This window comes from Heterocephalus glaber, unplaced genomic scaffold (genome assembly GCF_053883595.1).
Source record: "Heterocephalus glaber isolate CG9 unplaced genomic scaffold, H.glaber_assembly_v1.0 deba00000281, whole genome shotgun sequence".
NCBI lineage: Eukaryota > Metazoa > Chordata > Mammalia > Rodentia > Bathyergidae > Heterocephalus > Heterocephalus glaber.
The window spans coordinates 8,134,298-8,153,629 of NW_028258139.1; the positions used below are offsets into that span (position 1 = coordinate 8,134,298).

At 50.9% G+C, this 19,332-nt stretch overlaps 1 protein-coding gene across 6 annotated transcripts in view; it reads left to right on the forward strand.

Annotated features, from left to right (window-relative positions):
- Iqsec3 (IQ motif and Sec7 domain ArfGEF 3) overlaps window positions 1-19,332 on the forward strand; it is a 103,751-nt gene that overhangs the window by 71,147 nt on the left and 13,272 nt on the right. For all 6 annotated transcript variants that reach the window (XR_001182844.3, XR_001182846.3, XR_001182845.3 and 3 more), the window contains 4 exons: window positions 12,487-12,609; window positions 12,996-13,162; window positions 17,835-17,974; window positions 19,130-19,255. Coding sequence is in view for 3 of the 6 variants with exons in the window: in XM_087185946.1 (XP_087042072.1) it covers window positions 12,487-12,609; window positions 12,996-13,162; window positions 17,835-17,974; window positions 19,130-19,255 (556 nt within the window). In the remaining 3 variants the exon portion in view is untranslated. The remainder of the gene's footprint in view (window positions 1-12,486; window positions 12,610-12,995; window positions 13,163-17,834; window positions 17,975-19,129; window positions 19,256-19,332) is intronic.

The following is a 19,332-nucleotide window of genomic DNA, read 5'->3' on the forward strand; positions in this document are numbered from 1 at the left end:
AAAATGAGAGGGTTGGGCCGTGTGATCTCACAGTCCCCCCAAGTCCTGTGAATCTATGTCTTTTCATAGTGCATTTGTCAGTCACTGGTTTTGGTCATGGAGAATCATCTGCCCTAAACATTGAGGCCAGGCTTTGTCATCCTCCCAGAGCATCTCATAGAAACCCTAAGGCTCCAGACCTGTGCTGAGGAAAATGAGATGATTATTTACTATTCACTCAACAAACATGAAGTGCCTACCACATGCTGAGAGTAGGGCTAGGCTGGGAATCCTATGGGTGGAGGACAGGAATGTGAGGACAGGAATGGCTCATGGTGTGAGGGAACACAGCCATGGAGAGAAATGAGAAAGTTGCATAGGAAGAAAGCAGAGAGATCACAGGCCCCTCTGATGTTGGGACCGGATGAGTGCAGAGCCAAGCCCATTGCTGTGCACGATTCTGCACACCAGTGCAGCCCCACAAAAAGGAGCCTTGCTCCCCCATGGCTGCTAGTTTGTGTCAGAGTGGAAAGGGCTCCCCCTGTGCCAAGCAGACAAGCAGAAGCAGGAAGAGGTAGAGCCAGAATGGGGCTTCAGCCACGCATCTGGATCCTCTCAGGATGCACTGTCTCTTCCATTCCCAGCAGGGAAAAACACGCAGGGACCTTCCCAGGGCCATGTTGCCCAGGTCGGGAAGGTTTCACTGGGATTCTGTGCGGCTCCCCTGCCCCCGCCTGGTGACATTCAGCAGTCACATCCGTTCTGTACAAAGCTGCATGCCAAATAAAAGGACGTCAATCACCCATCCCCTGGGAGGCAGAGATGGCCAAGCCACAGCATTCCCCGCCCCCCAGAAGCAGCTGGGTAAGGGAGGATGGAGTTGAAGCCCCTCTTGAAGGGGAAAGCGGGTGAGGGACCACTCCGTGGCTGCAGGGGCTAGGAGGAGAGGCCAGAGCAGAATCCCCTGCTGCTGCAGACCTGAGTCTGTGCATCACAGACGCCCTGACATTTGCTTTCGGAGCCGGAGCCTCCACGCACTTGGAAGCTGACATGTCTACCCTTTTGGATCTCATTTACACAGAAGACATATTCCAAGAAGAAATGTTTTCCATCGGGTTTTTTCAAATCAAAATAGAGGGCATCCAGGGCTCAGAGGGCCATGCCTAGTGCAGGGTTTACCTGCCAAGGTTGTTCGTTGGCTTTTAAAGGAGAAATCAGCCTCAGTGTCCACATTTGTAAAAGGGCAATGATAGCACCTGGCTCCTGTGCATTCAATGTTTAAAATGTGTGTGAAGAGATTAACTCCGTGCCTGGCCCTTAGGAAGTTCTCTGTAAATGTTAGCTGTTTCTGTTATTATTGTTCCTCTGAAAATCTGGAGGCATTAGAAGCCCCTTGAACGTCCCAGATCTGGTTTGAAGTCAGACCTACTCACCCGAGAACAACCTGCTGGATTTGCTAGGGTTTTCTGAGGGAAGCAGAAGCCCATTCCGGGGGCCACTCTGATTCTGAGGGTACCTTCTCTCTCTGCTGAAGAGAGACACCCCACAGACCCAGCCCTGGGAGCCAGAGAGCAGCCAGCTTAGGGTCCTTTGGGACCAGAAACACCCCCTTCACCTTTTTCACATGGCTGGCAAATTTGCCTCTGCTCTATTTCCTTCCCCAAACATCAGCTTCAGCAGATTTAAAGGCTGGCAGATGGGGAATGTTCGTGCCGGCTGTGAGTGATCTCTTTTCTAGCCCGAATGATTCTTTCCGATGTGAATCACATACACAGGGAGGGCATCAGTATCCATCATTTCCACAAAATTGCACCAAGGGCAGCTTTGGGGTTGATCTGCTGGTAGCAAGTTTCCTGGGTGTCCCTTCCCCACTGCATCTACCCTGTCCTTCACGAAATCCTAAAACAGAGTTTGATGTTTGGGTCAGATTTCATTATTTCATTTCCATTGCAAAGTGTTGGCCAGAGTTTAACAGATTGTTCTTCTTAAGGGACATTTTGAAATAAAGACAGATTGTCTGTCAAACTCAGCAGTCTGGAAGGCTCTAGTCTTTCAGCACTAGGAAGACATTATTCAAGAACATCCTGCCCACTGTGCTATGTGTAATCTCAGGACAGTTACTTTTTCCCAAGGAATTCCCATGAGGAAGGGGAGAGCAGGCTGGGCCCAGGCAGACCCTGGTGGGTTTGAAGGAAAGTTAAAAGAGGCCTGGGATAAGCTGGCATAGAATTGATATTATTTTCACTGCTTTGAGAACTTTACCCTGCTACTACTCAGTGAAATAGGAGAATGTCATTTTAAAAAGTGGTATCTTTGGGGCAATGGGGGTGTAGCTGCATGGTATAACTCTTGCCTAGAGTGTGCAAGGCCCTGGGTTCCATCCCTGGCACGGCCCCCTGCAAAAAAGTGGCATCTTGGGGTTATGGCCTTAGCCTTTCACCTTTCCGGGCTCCCACATACACATATCCCCCTACACCACAGATAGATAAGGACTCTCCTGAACAGTAAAGAGTCGTGAGAGTTGAGAATTCCCTTACCCCAGTGTGTGGAAATCTTAGGGTCCCTGAGTGTGGAATGAACAAGTCCAGGGTTGACAGTCCTTCTAACATTCTCACGTTAACATGTAAACTGGAGCTTTACACAAAATGACATACCTACCACCCACTCCTTCCTGATTAGTCAGGCCTCAGAGCTGGAGGAGTCTATCAATCCCTGTGGGACATCAGTTGTAGCTTCAACTGACCACTCTCTGAAGTGGGACTTCTGGGACTGGCTTTCAGGGAGTCACCTTGCCCTGATGTTTTTTCCGCAGAGCCAATGATGAGAAAGATAGCTGAGCTGCCTAATGACGACAGTTCCCATGTATCCTCGACTGTGTGCCCGTGGGCACTGCTCCAGGAGCCTCCCATCCGCAGCCTCCTTCCGTCTCTGCAGCAGCTCTGTGGATGCTGTTCATTTCTGTAAATAGAGAAACTGAGGAACAGAGAGGTTAGGTAGCTTGCTCACAGTCACAGAGCTCATTGATGGCTTAGATCTGGGCGGGCAGAATGAACCCTTAACGCCCAGTATCTACACTTCATCCCGGGAGAAATGTGATCTGCATGCACTTACAGTCCTTGTCAGTCCACTTCTCAGCACAGAGAGACTCCTTGGGTGGTTAGCTAGTCCAGACCTCTCATTTACCTAGGCAGAAATGGAGGCCAGAGAGAAGAAATGACCAGGACCTGACTAGTGGCAGAGAAATTGAAGAAACTGAGTGGAATCCAGTACTATCCCATCCTTCAACTCTGCTTTATTTGCTACACTCCAATCCTCTCATCTTGGTAAAAACAAACTGATTCATGAGTCTCAAGAGGTCTCAGCTGGGTCAATTTCCACTCTCTGCTGTATGTATGTATTAAAGGGCCAATGGATGACTGTCTAATGACACAATTTTAGGCACAATTAATTGTGGTGAAGGAAAGCTATTCCTAATACCTAAGCCAGAGGGCACTTCAAATCCATTTGCTTGGCATGTTATCAACCCAGACCTGGTCTCCAGGTGCATTTAAAAAGTCACTTATTGAGGCCTGTTGTGTACTGGAACTTTGTACACATTGTCTTCTTAAAACTCAAGTCATCCCGACCCATTACGTGTAATAGACATCATCATCTCCTTTCTGTAGGTGAGGGAGGCCCGGAAAGGCTCCCTGACTTGAACTGAAGAACTAGATGGTAGAGACAAGACTCACACCCAAGGTGTCTGACCCCAAAGGGCAACCTCTTCCTGGCATAGATCCTTGCTTCTGCAAGGATGGTCCCCAGCTAGCAGCAGCAGCATTTCCTGGACACTTACTATGAGGCAAATTCTCCATCTCTGCTCCAGGCCCATTGAATTGGGTCCCAGCAGTCTGATAAGGAGCTGATAGGCCCACAGGACAATTCCTGTGCATGCTGAAATCTGAGAACCTCTGACCCCAGGGAGCTGCAGAGTGCTGCCACGAGGAAGGAAACTCATCTGTGGGGGATTGAAACTGCTCCTTTGATTTCTGAGTCCTCAAGGTGTGACTGGCAGCCGTCCTCCCAAGGTCTCCTCGGAGGAGACTCTCACATCTTCACCAGAACACCAGCAGGCCCCCGAGTGAGCTTCCTCCTGCTCTATTTCCTTAGCGCCATTGCACTTTTCCAGAAAGCCTTGACCTTGTAGAGCATGCTATGAGTTCCAAGTAACAAAAACAATACCCTGGTGGATGGGGATATTTTTAATGAAATCATATAACCAAGAACTGCAAAATAAAAGTAAGGCTCCTACATCACAGGGCAGCCTCCTCCCGTAGCACAGCTGCACCTTCCTGGCCCTCAGCTGGGGCCTCACCTTCTAGATCTTTGCCATCTCTTCTGGCCAATTAAAACTCCTAGCTGTTGCATCACCTATTTTCAGCTCACAACCAGCTTCTTTGTCTGCCAGACACTGTCTTGCGCACGCACACGTGCATGCACGGGCGCACACACAAAGAAAAACAATTGAGATGATAAAATTCGTTTTGATCAGTCACAGAGGATGCTTCATTTCCCTGCAATACAAACTAATTCTAAGAACAGATCAGTGTTAACAAGCAATTTGATGCAAGATTGTACCTGTTTGTACAGATGCGGGAGCATGTGTGCTTCTGTTTCCCTAGCCCATGTGAGATATTTGCCAAAGAAGCTGCAGAAAGTCCTTGGAAAGAGGGAGGCCTGAGCACAACCTGCACCAACTTGTGATCCACAAACAAATCTGCAGCACCTCTTGGTACAGGTCCAGACAGGCCACTTGGACACTGGTCCAACCACGGCCAGTTTACCTGGTTTCCATTGCTCACTCGCTGGTATATGCTGCTGAAGGAAGCAGAAAGCAGTGTTCCCTGTACCACTCACTGCCACCAGCTGGAATCATCAGGGCCGTTTCCCTGGCAGCTATATCCAGGTCCAGGGTCAGTTCCACCTGATCTTGGCAAATCCGGCTGGCCAATTCTGGGCCACCAGGCAAGATTCTGAAGGTGCAGGTCCCCGGGGGTCCGTGTGCAGCTGCATGAATAGAGCATTCAGAGGTTCTGTTCATTTGTTCAGTCACTTTCACTCACTCATTCACCCCATGAAACATTTACTGCGCTCATGTATACACCAGGGATGCAGAGAGGAGAACTGCCCTATCCTGAAAGTACTCAGAGCCTCGCAAGGGAGACAGGCAAGGGGATGTTCTGATCCAGGGAGAGAAGTACAAGGGTAGACAGGGCAGGTCCAAGGTACAGTGAAGGTGGAGGAGGACTAGATAGAGACTTGTGAGGTTGGGATTGGGTGACAGGAATAAAGAACAGCAGGTGAAAATGTAAACACTGCCAGGAAGGAGCTACCATGGGAAAGGGGCACGAGAAGCTGAGCACTAACAGGGTTTGTGAGGAACTTGGCTTTCATGATGGGAATGTGGGAAGGCCTTGGAGAAATGTAAGCTGAGGGTGAGGGACCGACCAAGTGAGTGCTTGGATGGATTATTCTGGAAGATGGTTTGGAGGCAGGAAAGCTATTGCATTAATAGTTGTGGTGAGAGAGGGTGAGATCCTAAGCCACAGCATTGGCCACCAGGAGGGGAGAAGCTGGCAGAGCACAGAGCCTTTGAGAGGGGCCCAGTCAGAGAGCAGCCTCCTGAGCTAGTGAGAACTGGGGACACTCAGTCTTTGCATATGTCTATGTTTGTGCTTCAGGCTCACTACGCTGGTACAAATTACACCAAATACACATGCATATGTTTTCATTTTAAGAAGGGAGAGATGCTGGCTCCGGGAACATTTCATCTGCAGAATTTATCAAACTAGACACTGTCAACTATATATTCAAGCAAGTCAAACTTAAATATCAGGTAAAACAAAGGATGTGCAACCTGACTTGCCTGCAAGAGATGCCAGCGTGTCCTACATTCTTGTGAATGTCACCCAGCAATGACATTCAGATCAAAGCATCCAGTGCACTCAGCCACTCAGAACTCAGAAGTGTACTGGTCAAGTTTAATCAGATGCATGGAGCTAACGACCACACAAGTCCTCAATGCTTGCCAGTACCATTACTGGACATGGTCTTTTGTGGTGGGGCGGGGTGGGGGTGGGGGTGGTACTGGGGATCGAACTCGGGTCCTTGTGCTTGCGCAGCAGGCAGCGAGACCACTAAGCTAAATCCCTGGCCCTTGGACATGGTCTTTTAATTTTTTTTCAGTACGGGGGATGGAATCAAGGGCCTTATGAATGCTAGGCAGTGCTCTACCACTGAGCTACATCCCTAAACCGGAAATGGTCCTTTATTAACAACATTCAACCAAGAAGAAAAACAAGTAGCATCTAAGAAGAGTTATAAACATCCAGGAGGTAGTTAGAACCACTGGCCTGGATGAGGTCCCTTAGAGAGAGCTTGCTAAGAGGAGGAAGGGCCCTGGGCCCACCCTAAGTGAGAAGTCAGGTGGAGAAGGGGCCTGCACAGGAGGAGAGGAACCTCCAGGAAGGTAAGAGTCAAGCAAGGAGGGACGGTGGAGCCAAGTGGCTGGTAGGATGGGCACAGAAGGGAGTATTGGATTAGCAATATGTCAGCCAGTGGCAGCCTTGACAAGAGAATTTTTTTTGAGACAGGGTCTCGCTATGTAGTTCAGGCTGGCCTTGAACTCATTACATAGTCCAGGGTGGCCTCAAACTCCCAGCAACCCTCCTGCCTCAGCCTCCTGAATGCTGGCATTACAAGCATGCACCACCACACCCAGCTTGACAAGAGAATTTTTATTTATTTTTATTTTTATATTCTTTTATTGGTACATTTTAGGTATACAATACGTTTACATTTATCACTGGGTGCTTGTACCTGTACATGATGTATCTTAGTTCTTATTTTTTCCCCATTGCCTGTGCGCCCTTCACCCCCTCCACCCAACAAGAGAATTTGTAATGGAACACTCCAAGTGCTGAGGATAGTTGGTTGACTGGGATGGATGAAAAGTGGATGAGAAGGAGGAGCATGAGAACAGCCACCTTCTAGAAGTTTAGGTCCAAAGAGGAACAGAGGAAGGGGAAGTGACTAGTGACCAATGAAGGGCAAGGTTTTAATTTGCAAACTGTAAGGCAGCAGGGTGGGTATTCATACAAACAGTTTAGTAGAGAGGGAGAAATTGTGGCTATATGAAAGGACATCTCAAAGTGTCCAAGACTGGAGTCTCCATCCTGCCTCCAGCAGCTTTGTCCTCCCCATACCGTATTCATCAGAAAGAATCTGGCCAGTTAATCCCCACCCCTGGAACTCATCGCGGACTCCTCCTTCCCTCACCTCCTGCACTCCCTCCTCACCGAGACCCATCAACTCCTCTCTAACCTGTAGCTCAGGTCATGCATTCAGTTAGGCTCTGCTGCTCCTACCTCAGCCCAGCACCATTGCCTGCGGCCTGGGCCCCTGCTGTAGCATCTGACTGGCCTGCTAACTCCTGTTCCCTGCTCCTCCCCTTCATTCACCACTCCTGGATCATAACACTCCTCTGACGTGATCACACCTGGCCCCTGTATCCCACTGCATTCGGGATCAACTGTGCAGTCCTCATAACCCCTACAGCCTCCTCTGCCCACCTCCCTAGCCTCCCAGTCCTCCGTTCTCCCTGAGCCTGCAGTGCAGCCTCACTGACCCTTTCTAGTTCCTTGGACATTCTTTCCTACCACGGGACCTTTGCCTATGGATCTCCCCTACTCTGGCACACCTGAAAGCTTTGCCTCACTCTTCCTCTTCCCATGATCAGTGCTACTCACCTTTGAGATGTCAGCAGAAATGTCTTGTCCCCAGAGAGGCCTTTATGGACACAGCAATATAAAATGCATGTCCTTTGTCCTCTCAAGGAACCCTGACCTTTCTCTATATAGAAGTTTATAGAATTATAAAGATCTATTTTTGACTCTGCATTTAGTGTCTGTCTCTCCCCAGGATGGAGACTGAGCTTGCACTGTTTGTTACTTACCACAGGTCCCTAGCCCTGCCTTGCCCTCAGGAGCCTTGTGATGCATGTTTGTTGAAAGCAACCAAGCAGCCAGCCAGTGCCAGTGGTCAGAGAAAGCTGTAGAAGGGAAAGGTAGGAGGTTAGGCATGTGGGCCCTGCTGTGAGCTGGCTGCCCAGGGCAGCTCTGAACTGCAAAGTGACTACAGGCTCCCTGCTGATTGCCAACAGGCAGGTAGCTCCTGACACACCCATGTGACGTATGGTGCCTCTGTGACATACCCAGATGTCCCCCAAAGCCCTTCCAGTGTACTACCAAACATCTAAGGAAGATAGCAGCCTCCAGTGGGCCACAGAGAGCTGTGGGGGCTGGGATACGGGGCCAACATGGCCTATAGCTCTGAGTTTCCACCTGTATAATAAAACTATGAGTAACAGTTAACATTGTCTGGGCTGGGGACAATTATCTCGTTGCATACTCAGTGAAGCACTGGGAACAATACTCAGTAAACCAGAGTTGGTGTTCACCCTGCCACCCTGAGTGCCCACTCCAGGTTGCAGTAGGGAGGGCTCAGCTGGGGAAGAGGCTTTCCCCAACCTGGACCTCCAAGGTCTGCTCTTCCTCACTCTGGGGATGTTAGGCGAGCCCCTGTGTGGTCTCAGTTTTTGCTTTCTGTGAAGGAGGCAGATTATACAGTTTACTGGTTATGCAACTTACTGATTATGCAACTCCCTGGAAACGGGTGATGATCATGAAGGAGAGAGGACAGTGGTGGCCCTGGGTCAGGCAGCAGCAGGGTGTGGTGACCTGTCGGCCATCTGCTCCCCCCAGGGATTGTGGGGTGGCAAAGGAAGGTGAAAGGGGGGGGGTGCTACTAGATACCGTGGAATAAAAGAAACAACAGTAAGGAGGAGGGACCGAGGGGAGAGGAGCAGCCGTCGAGGTGTCAGCCGGACCTTATACGGAGCGGGGTAAATAGCCGTGCTGTGAGGCACGTGGGCAGTGGGTGCTTCCAGGGCGACAGAGACCATGGAGCTGGGAGAACAGTCCCCGACCCAGTCACCTTCCCCAGGAGGACACGGGCTGCACCAGGAAGAAACACCACGGCTCCCCGGCAGGCGTGTGGAGAAGGTGCAGCCGTCGTGGGTCGGGTCGTGGTGAGATTACTTCTGAGCAGGGAGGGTGTGTGTGGCCAGCCCACGGTACCTTTAGGGGTTGGCTGCAGTTTCTCCCCGCTCCCAGGCCCTAGTCAGGGAACTTCAAAGTCAAGGTGGGGGCGGGTCCTGGGAGGTCGTCTAGTGTGACCCCCAGCTCGGAGGCATGACCGGCCCCATGGAGGAGCCCAGGGCCTTTGCACTGCTCAGCACGGCTTCTTTCCTTCCATGGAGGGGACAGGGACCTAGAAAATGAGTTTTCCCCCAAAATCTGAGAAACCCAGGTCTGTGCCCACCGTCACCCACTAACACTCATGGTGTCATCCAATGAGAGGCCAGCGAAGGGGAGGGGCCGTGTGTATCATGCCTCCTTTTGTTCCTCTCTCGGTGGCCCTGCCACAAAGTGGCTCCAATAGCCAGATGAGGACACAAGTACTCTACAGGCTGCTCCCCTAGGTGCCCAGGGGTTGCGGGACTCACCTTTTAAAAGCATCCAGTGGCCGAACTGCCTCCTCCCTCAGCCACTGGTTTTTGCATTCTAAGCATTTCCTGGAGAGCTGGTAAAGAATGCTGATCCCCAGGCCTTGCCCCCGGATGTTCTAACTCCTGGATCTGGGGTGGGGTCCAGGGACCTACATTTTAACAAACTGCAACTCTCATGCAAGGTCCACAGAACACTTGCTGGAAGACGCTGGATTAGAGCCTGCCCAGACGTCCTCCCCGGGATCCCTACCCCGTGGCCAGTATGAGTTCATTCAGTGCTTTCTGTTCTGCAAGCTTGTGTTTCCGCCTGGCTGCTCCTCCCAGCCAGCCCTTGGTCTCGGGCCCTTTGCTGGTTACTGGAGCTTGTATCTGCAGCCCTGAGGACGAGTGTGCGAGCCTGCTGCATGTCACCTGAGGGGGAGAGGGCTGGAGACAAGACCGTTGTGCTTGACAGAGCAGGTCCCACCCTCCCTGGCTGCTGCCTCCTTTTGCCATTTTACCCCACTGTGCCCGGGCCTCGGCGCCCACCCCACCTCTGGTCAGGGGCCATCCAGAGTTCAGGGCCAGAGTGAACGTGAGAGGCTCTGGGAGGGAAGCGGGGACCAGGCAGGAGGACCTCAGTCCGGGGCTCTCAGCGGCTGAGTGGTGGAGCAGCCATATGGATGGGGAGCAGCTGGGGGCCAGGCCGGAGAGCCACGGGCTGTCCCAGGTCCTCCGAGAGGTCAGGCCCTCAGTCAGCCCCTCAGTCAGCTTTGGACAGCCGGGCCCACTACCTCCAACTTGGCCTCAAGAAGGGGCTCCCCAGGGTGGGTGGCCGCCCTCCACTCGGCGTCAGGCCGCCCGTGCACGGTCCCCTCACCTGCCGTCACCTCATCTCCGTCCTTCCCCTCCCTCCTCTGCCTTTCCCTCCTCCCCTTGTCTCCCTGGCCCCCTCCCCCTCTTTTTACTTAGGGTTTCCTCTTCACTCTTTCTCTCTTTCCTTCTGTTCCTTTTCCTCTTGTCTCTTCGTCTTCTGGTTCTCTGTCTGGGCCCCCATACTCCCTGGCCCTGGCTCTGAGCCCTGTGCCATGTGGCCCGCTGGATCCCTCCCCCAGGCAACTTCCTGGGTAGCCCAGGGGTGCACAGTGCCTCTCCCTTGCCTGGGCTCTGGGGACCCGCAGAGGTGGGCCCTGTGGCGCCACCCTTGGATCTCACATTCCAGCTGGGGCAAGTGTGTGGGGTAACAAGGCCACTGAGAAATCAGTGTGGCCCCTACCCTGGCTGGACTAGGCTCGGCCAGCAGGTCTCCATCTCGACGCACAGACATGGCTACTGTTGGCTCTCACGCTTCGGCCAGCCTGCTGGCTCAGCCTCCCAGCTCGTCTCTTAAGGCAGATGAGCAGACAGAAGCAGGGCTCAAGTCACCCCCGTGGGAGGGAGAGCCTGTGGCTCAGATGGTTGTGATCTTGCCCCTGGACAGGGGAGAAGGAGGAAGGGCGCAGCTCCCTCAGCCTTCCCTCTCTCACTGGAATCCCTTGGTGCTGCTCTCTCTAGTTCCCCCAGAAAAAGGTGGAGAAGGCAGAGCCCACAGAGCCCTGCACCTCCGGCCACCCCGTGCTCTCTCCTGACAGTTGATGCACAGTCAGGTCTCTGGGGTCACGGAGGAACTGGAGCCTGCTCAGCACATGCTTCACCCCACACGCTGCCACTCTGCAGGTGGCTTCTGAGCCATCGATGGCAGCAGTGGGCTCTGGGTCACACTGGGCTTGGGGTGGGCACAATGGAGGACAAGGCAGATGTGAGCAGGTGATTATTGCCCAGGCCAGGAGGCTGCATCAGAGTCTGCCAGGGAACTGCAGGAGCAGAGGTGGCGAGGAGCCAGCTGCACAGGCCCCACAGGGAGGAGACTGGGATGGGGTGTGGGGCACGGAGGAGAGGGGTTGGCCCCGAGAGCCTGCTGGCACTGCAAGCCCCACTGCTCTGTGCTCTGCTTCCACTGAGGGGGAATACTGCTCAGCGACATGAGGTCTGCACCTTAGCTGTGGGGAGCAGCCAGGGTCCCCCATGCTCCCTCCTCCTCTCACGCTCTGCAGAGAAACGCTCAGAGCACTTCTCCCGAGGGGAGGAGAGCCCTGTGGGGGCAGGGACTCCAACCTCCCCCCTTTTCAGAACAAACTGTGGCTCTGGAAGTTCAAGAGCCAGCCGGAGTCTAGCAGGAATGCCAGGACAGGCACATGGTCACCCTGTCCCCTCCCATGTTAAGTCAGATATGCCGTTTTCTCTTCAGAGGCCCAGCCTCCCCACAGGGCTGGTGAGGGAGGAGCTGTGCCGTGATTCAAGGTTGAGCTTAAGACGGCCTTTGGGCCTTTCCCAGGCCACTAGGATAAAGGGACAACCGAGGAGACATCAGTCACCTGGAGAACTTAATGGAAAATGACAAACTAGGGAGAAAAACAGGCTCCCAAATCCCTGGGCTCAGCTGATCCTTCTGCCTCAGCCTCCTGAGTAGCTGGGACTACAGGTGAGCATGGCCACACTCTGCACTCATTCTATTTTAAAGCTTTCTTTGTCTCTGAAGAGAAGGAACTTGGAACATGGAGCAGGAAGGTCTGAGCTCAGCCTCCCCTGGTCTCTGGCCTCAGCTAACAGCTCTGGGCCTCTGGTCTTGGCTGTGATATGGAGAAAACAGTCTGTGCCTCACAGGACTGTCACATGAGAGCAGAGAAAATAGGAGAAAACAGGAAAAGCTGTCCTCTTGGGTTAGTCAGGGGGACCCTGAGGTGCGAACAGAGCTAGGAGACCCTGCCTGGCCCTCTCGGCTATCCACAGGGTCCAAGTCACCACCCTGGCCCTCACTCCTCAACCCAAGCAGAGTTGAGGGCCCGGCCTCTCCTCACGAGCCTTCCTTGGCCTGCCCTCAGCTGTGTCGTGGATGAGATGGACTTCTCCAGCATGGAGCTGGACGAGGCCCTGCGGAAGTTCCAGGCGCACATCCGAGTGCAGGGAGAGGCCCAGAAGGTGGAGCGGCTCATAGAAGCCTTCAGGTGAGACCCTTTCCCGGCCCTGCTCTCCTCCCCACCCCTCCAGGGCTTGGGAGGGATGGTGGGGGAGGAGAAGGGGTGTGATTCAGGCCTGAGAAATGCTAGGGCCAGTTGAGGGGGCCGGGGAGAAGTCTGGTAGCAATGGGCTGGAGAGAAAGGAGCCAAGGAAAGAGAGGAACGGAATCCCCCAACCTCTCCAAGCTGGAGGCCACACAGGGCCCTCTGGGAGATGCTCCTCACTCATTGGCTCTGACCGGCACCTCTGCACACAGCATCTCTGTGAGACTGGTATGGGCACCACTACAGGAATCGAGGGAGGTGATGCCAAGGTACAGGGCAGACATTGTTGGAGTCTGAGAAGCTCACGGTTCCCTTTGTGTCCTCCACAGCCAGCGCTACTGCATGTGCAACCCTGAGGTGGTGCAGCAGTTCCACAACCCCGATACCATCTTCATCCTGGCCTTCGCCATCATCCTCCTCAACACCGACATGTACAGTCCCAACATTAAGCCGGACAGGAAGATGATGCTTGAGGACTTTATCCGAAACCTGCGAGGTGAGCAGGTGGGGCTGGGGTAGAAGGGGCTTGGTCGTTGTTCCGGGCCTGTCCTGCTCCATGTGAAGTCTGAATCTGAGCCTCAGTTATAGATTGCTGCTCGCTCTCGAGGCCTAGCCTTCCACAGTAGGCTGGGAAAGTGGCTTGCTCACCAGGCATCATGGGGATTTCCTGCACTCACAGCCGGGACCCTTGGGCAATACAAATATGCCTCACCGGGTGGCCTCCAGCCCTCAGCACTGCAATGGGTGCTGGGCCGGACCAGCCCTTCCCACTCCACTACTCACAAAGGAAGAACCGGGAGCAGGGCCTTCAGGCCTCAGCTCATTTCATCCAGCCTTGCAGGTAACTTTATGGCATCTGCCAGCCAAGTCCTGTTCTGATGGCACCACCTGACAAGGACCAAAGCTTTTTAAAAAGCAAGTGTTATGTATGCTGGTGGTATCTTGTGGGCATTTTTTTTAAAAGTCAAAATTATATATGCACATAATTTAATAAAATAATTCTACCAGGCTCACTACAGAAAACGAGTCCCTGCCTCTCTCACCACTGTCCTTCTCAGGGGCAAACACTTTCAACTTCAGAGTTCTTTGTTTTTATATTTCTTTATTTTCACAGTGCCAGGGGTGGTTATCCAGAGCTTCACACACGCTAGGTAAATATTCTACCGCTAAATTACATCCCAGGCCAGTTAGTTATTTATTTTGTTTCCTCTAAATCAATAAATAACATGCTTTCGCTTCCTTTTTCTATCTCTTTTTTTTAATTGGTATAAAATACACGCTGTGCAGAGTGTGGAAATGCCTGTGTGATCACACCTCTATCTACAGGTTGATCACTTCCAACATCCCAGAATGCTCTTTGTATTCCATCCCCTCTGATACCCTTGCTGAGGCTTACATTATTCTGCCCTCTGGCACCATTAAGCAGTTTTGCCAATGCTTGAACAGTATACAGATCGAGTTATACAGTAATATACATTGCTCTCTGGTTTCTTTTATACACTACTACTTGTTAATTCTTTGAAATTATAAGTGTTATCTTTTAATTTCCCATTATAGACTATAAAAATTGAGCTCTTCTTTGTCCACCTTCCCCCAACCCATCCCCACTGAAACTAGTGTTCTTGTTACGAAGGCCGAGTAAACATGACCCGAAGCTGCATCTTGGAGAATGCAGTGGTTACAATTCCTTTCTAGTTCTGCTTTCGTTGGAGTCACTACTTGTCTTCTTTTCCATTTGCTTAGCCCTCTATGTCCCTGCCACCAGTCCATCACTCCCTCTGCCCTGTGTATCAAGTTCCTGTCTGTCCACATGGACCTGGGAGGTACTCAGGAGTTTCATCTTGGAGCTGCCTCTCCTGGATTCTCCAGCTCTGCTCCATCTGGACAGGCCCTGGTCCAGGCCAGTCACACAGCTGTCCTGACCTTCCACCCTGCTGGAGCTGGTCTCCGGACGTCTCAGCTTCCTTGTTAGTTGACTTCCAGAGAAAAGGCACACTAGAGACAAAAATTACATTTGTAATTCTTACATTTGTGAATATATCTTTCTCTGTCTTCACCATTGACTGGAAGTTTGCTAGGAACAGAATTTCAGGTTGGAAACATGTAAGTCAGATGTGGAAGGCAATGCTCATATTTTAGCTGACAGAGCTGCTCTGCCATTCCTATTTCTGACCTTTGCATATGTTATGTTTTCTCTCTTTGAAAACTTGTAGGTTCTTCTGTTTGCCTTTTGTGCTCTGAGTTTTCAACATGATGTACCTGCTTAAGGTTCTTTTCTCATTCATTGTGCTTAATAATGGGTTGATCCTTTCAGTCTAGAAACACATGTCCTCTAATTGTGCGAAGTTTTATTAAATAAAATTGTTCCTCAGTATCCTCAAGGGATTGATGACAGGACCCTCCCCATTGGTCAAGCTTTTTATATATACAAAATTGTGTAGTATTTGCACTTAAGCTAAGCACATCTGCCTGTATACTCTTTAGATGACTTAGAATACCTAATACAATGTAAATTCTATGTAAATAGTTGTTATCCAGTATTGCTTAGGGAATAATGACAAGAAAAAAATCTGTACATATTCATAACTGATACAATTTTTAAAAAAATATTTTCAATTGGTGGTTTTGTGAATCCATAGATGCAGAACCCATGGATATAAATGCCTTCTGTATTGAAGTTGATCATTTATTTTCTCCACGTTCTCTGTACTCTTTCTTGAAATCCTATTATTCAGATGTTAGATCTCCTATTTGATCTTCTGATTTTTATAGTTTTGTATATGTCATCACTGTTTCCTTGGTTGGCTTTATGAAATACAGTGGTGCCTCGGTTCACAAACTTGATTCTTTCCGTGATTCTAGTCACAAACCGAATTGGACGGGAACCAAACCAAATTTCCCCATAAGGTCAATATTGAACCTAACCATTGAATTTGATTCGGTTCTCCTCCAATTCTGTCTGTGACCAGAATTGTGGAAAAAATTAAGTTCATTCACTGAAGTACCACTGTTAAGTCCCTCAGTCTTATCTTTCAAGCATCCTACTAAGTGTTTCATTCCTGCTCTCTTTTTTAACCTTATTTTTCATTTCTAATAGCTCTGGTTTTTTGTTCTCTAAATTTCCTTTTACAGCACTTTATTCTTGCTTAGTAGATGTGACATCTTCTAAAATCTCTTTGAAGATATAATATGTTCTTGTTTTGTTTATTTACTTATTTATTTATTTATTTTGGTACCGGGGATCGAACTCAGGTCCTTTCGCTTGCACAGCAGGTGGCGAAACCACTGAGCTAAATCCCCAGCCCCAAATTCATCATTTGTATGTTGTTTCAACTTTTTTCTTTTTTTTTTTGGTACCGGGGATCGAACTCGGGTCCTTGAGCTTGCGCAGCAGGAGGCAAAAACACTGAGCTAAATCCCCAGCCCTGTTCTTGTTTGCTTTAGTTCCTACCTGCTTGCTTCCATTTCTTCTGGGTTTCTTTTTCCTGTTTTGCCCCTATTTTTCTCGCTTTTGTGTTACAGGCTTTCCATATTCAAGAGCCACTGAAAAGATGATCAAAACCCCAGTGGATATGGGCTGCTGCTGGTGACCTTTCTTCAGGGTGACTTAATTGAGCTGTTGACCCATACTGCAACATCTTTAGATATTTTCTCTTGTGGTGATTGATTACCCAGCATATACAAAAGTCTGCTTTGTTGCCCAGAGGGCACAATTCTGGCTACCACTGTGCTGAGATCCTTTTAAGAAATGGGGTGAGGAGCCTCTCATGCAGACCTCAACCTCATCCCCCCATTTTCAGTGCAGATTCCCACTACTGGCTAGGACTGGGGTTCCCTACCCCGAGCTCATGGTTCATCCTTTCCAGAAAATGAACCACCAGTCTTCTGCTGCAGAGAGGAGCGAACAGGGAAACCTAAATCATGCTCGCTGATGTCCAGCCTGTTTTCCTATCTCCAGCCCACTCACCTGCACTCGGGGACTCTTACTGCTCCCAGTTCTGAGTCCTTTGGTGGTCCTGTGCGGTGTCGGTGTCGAGTGGCTTCTAAGCGCTCTGTGGGCTTATAGTTCAACTTTCTTAGGTTTGCTAAGCTGTCTGATCATGCTTCCACTTGCTGGGCCCCAGGTCCTCTGTTCCTTCCTCGGTTCTCTGTCTTCATGGGTTTATGCCTTTTGGAAAAAAATTCCCTTTCACCAGGTATTCTGAAAGATCAGAGGCAAACTAGTGAACCGGAAACCTGTGTGTGGTCCATCTTTCTTCTTGCTCTTTCTTGCCTGCAGCCTGATCTCTTTCAGGCCCTCGGGTACTACAAGGCTCATTTGCCTGACTAAAAACCAAGATAACAAATGGAAGAAACAGGGACAAGAGGGGAATTGCTCATCGAAGACATGATGTCCTCTCAGAGACTGAGAAAACTGCTATCAAAGTGGTTATATTTTAAATTTTTGCTTCTTATAAAAGAAGCATGTGGGCATTAAAAAAAAGATTTGGAAAAAATAGAAAGAAGGATTGTCTTAATTGCCTCTGTTTCTACACCAAAGGACATTTGTGTCCATGTTGGCTTATTTCCTGCCAGCACTATTTGGTTGCTGCCACATTAACTTTCTAGGGAGTAGGGACAGAGTGGAGGGCTGGTTACCTGCATCACCCCAGCCCCAAGCTGCTCCTCTTTGCTTCCTGTACAACCCCCCACCTCAACATTCCTAGTGAGAGGAGAATCTTATCACCCTTTCCACAAGGACTCACTCAAAAAAGAACTCCCTACTGGAGGGGAGCTGAAGGCCAAGAAAGGAAGACAGACCATTGGAAAGCTGCTCACATGGTGGGGCCAGGAGAAGTCAGCACAAGCACAAAAGACAACAGAAACTAGGAAACAAAAGATACTCACAAGAACATGGAGGCTCTATTTGGCCATTGGGAAAGAGCACGTGGAGTGGGAGGTTCTTGTTGAGATATACCAGCTGATGAGGCTGGAAATGTGTAGTACTTGTGGTGCCCGGTTAGGGAGTTTGTCCCTACTTTAAAGGGTATGAGAAACCGGCCACTGAGAGCTTTGGATCAGGGACATGGTGAAATTGGAGCCATCCTCCCAGAGCATCAGTCTGATAGTCTTGTTGCTCTCACCCTCCACACACACAGACATCTCTCCTTCTCCCTCTGTGTTTGTAGGAGTGGATGATGGTGCTGACATCCCCAGGGAGCTGGTGGTAGGAATCTATGAAAGGATACAGCAGAAGGAACTCAGGTCCAATGAGGACCACGTCACATATGTCACCAAGGTGGAAAAGTCCATTGTGGGCATGAAGACAGTAAGTGTCCGCCACAGAGCAGCACTTGATGTGAGGCGCAGCTTCCTCTCCCATGGGTGCCATGCCACCCGATCTCCTGCTCCCTTTCCTTCCCTTCCTCCTGGCATCTCCTTCTGCTCTCCTCCTTACTTGTCAAAGCCTACAGCTACTGTGTTCCAGACACTGCCTCCTGTGGTTTCCCTTGCCTAGTTTCCTCACTGCCTCTGGCACCAGCTGCTGCAGTGCAGGGAATGAGGGAGCTGCCCAGTGGTCTAGGGTCGGAGCATCTGGGTGGCCAGGTGGAAGGTTCAGGATCTGCTTCTTGGGTGGGACAGATACCAGGCTCTGCTGGATGGTTCCAGTGAACAGAGAGCAGGAAACGGGCTCAAGCAGGCTATGGTATCTCAAACCAAGTAGGTGCCCCACTGTTGTGACCTGTGTCACAGGCAACATGTTCTAAGTGTGCAATGATTTTTAAAGCCAGCACCCTCTGCAGGTCACTGCTCTACTCATATCCCCAGAGGTGATTTACACCATGAATGTGAAGGATATGGAGCAGCTTCCAGTCCCCCTCTGGAGTGGCTGGCTCAGGGCATAGGTGGAGAGCTGAAGACCCGGTCTGAGGCTTTGCCTGGCCTTCTTCTCCCAACCAGTACAAGGCGCACGCCTTCTGCTGTACCGCCTTTATGGCTGCGGTTCTGGCCCACTTGGTTGGCAAATGATTTGGTTCTCTTATGCACTGGAGTAGATTTGCAGTGTGAGTGTCCATGTATTCCCCTCGCTCTTGCACATCTGTATTTGGTGAGCAGTAAAGAAAATGGCTGAGGTGTCACACGTGCAGGCTGCCGCCTGGGGCCTGGGGGTGCCCTCAAGGTCACAGGGGAAAAGGCTGACAGTGTCTGGATTTGAACAATCTGAAAGCCCTTTTCAATTTCCTTTTCCCAACCCTTAATCTCCTCATTTACTCCAGCATAAGGACCACGTCTCTTCTGGCTCTGCTCCCTAAAAAGCGTGAGGAAGGGAAAAGAGCCCCAGGTGAGGAAAGAGGAGGCTTAGGATCAAGTGCAGGCCCTGTTAGGGCTCCCACTCCTCTGCCTGGGCCTCCGTACCCTCTTCTGGAAAGTGGGTGCCCTGGGGTAACCCTGGAGGCCTCTGAGCACCTCGCCCCGGTTCCAGGTGCTGTCGGTGCCATACCGCCGCCTGGTGTGCTGCAGTCGGCTCTTCGAGGTCACAGACGTGAACAAGCTGCAGAAGCAGGCCGCGCATCAGAGGGAGGTGTTCCTCTTCAACGACCTGCTGGTGGTGAGCAGCACGGAATCCGGCCTGGGGTGGACTGACAGGAAAGGCCCCGCCTACTCGGGCCGGGGTGCGGGGGACAC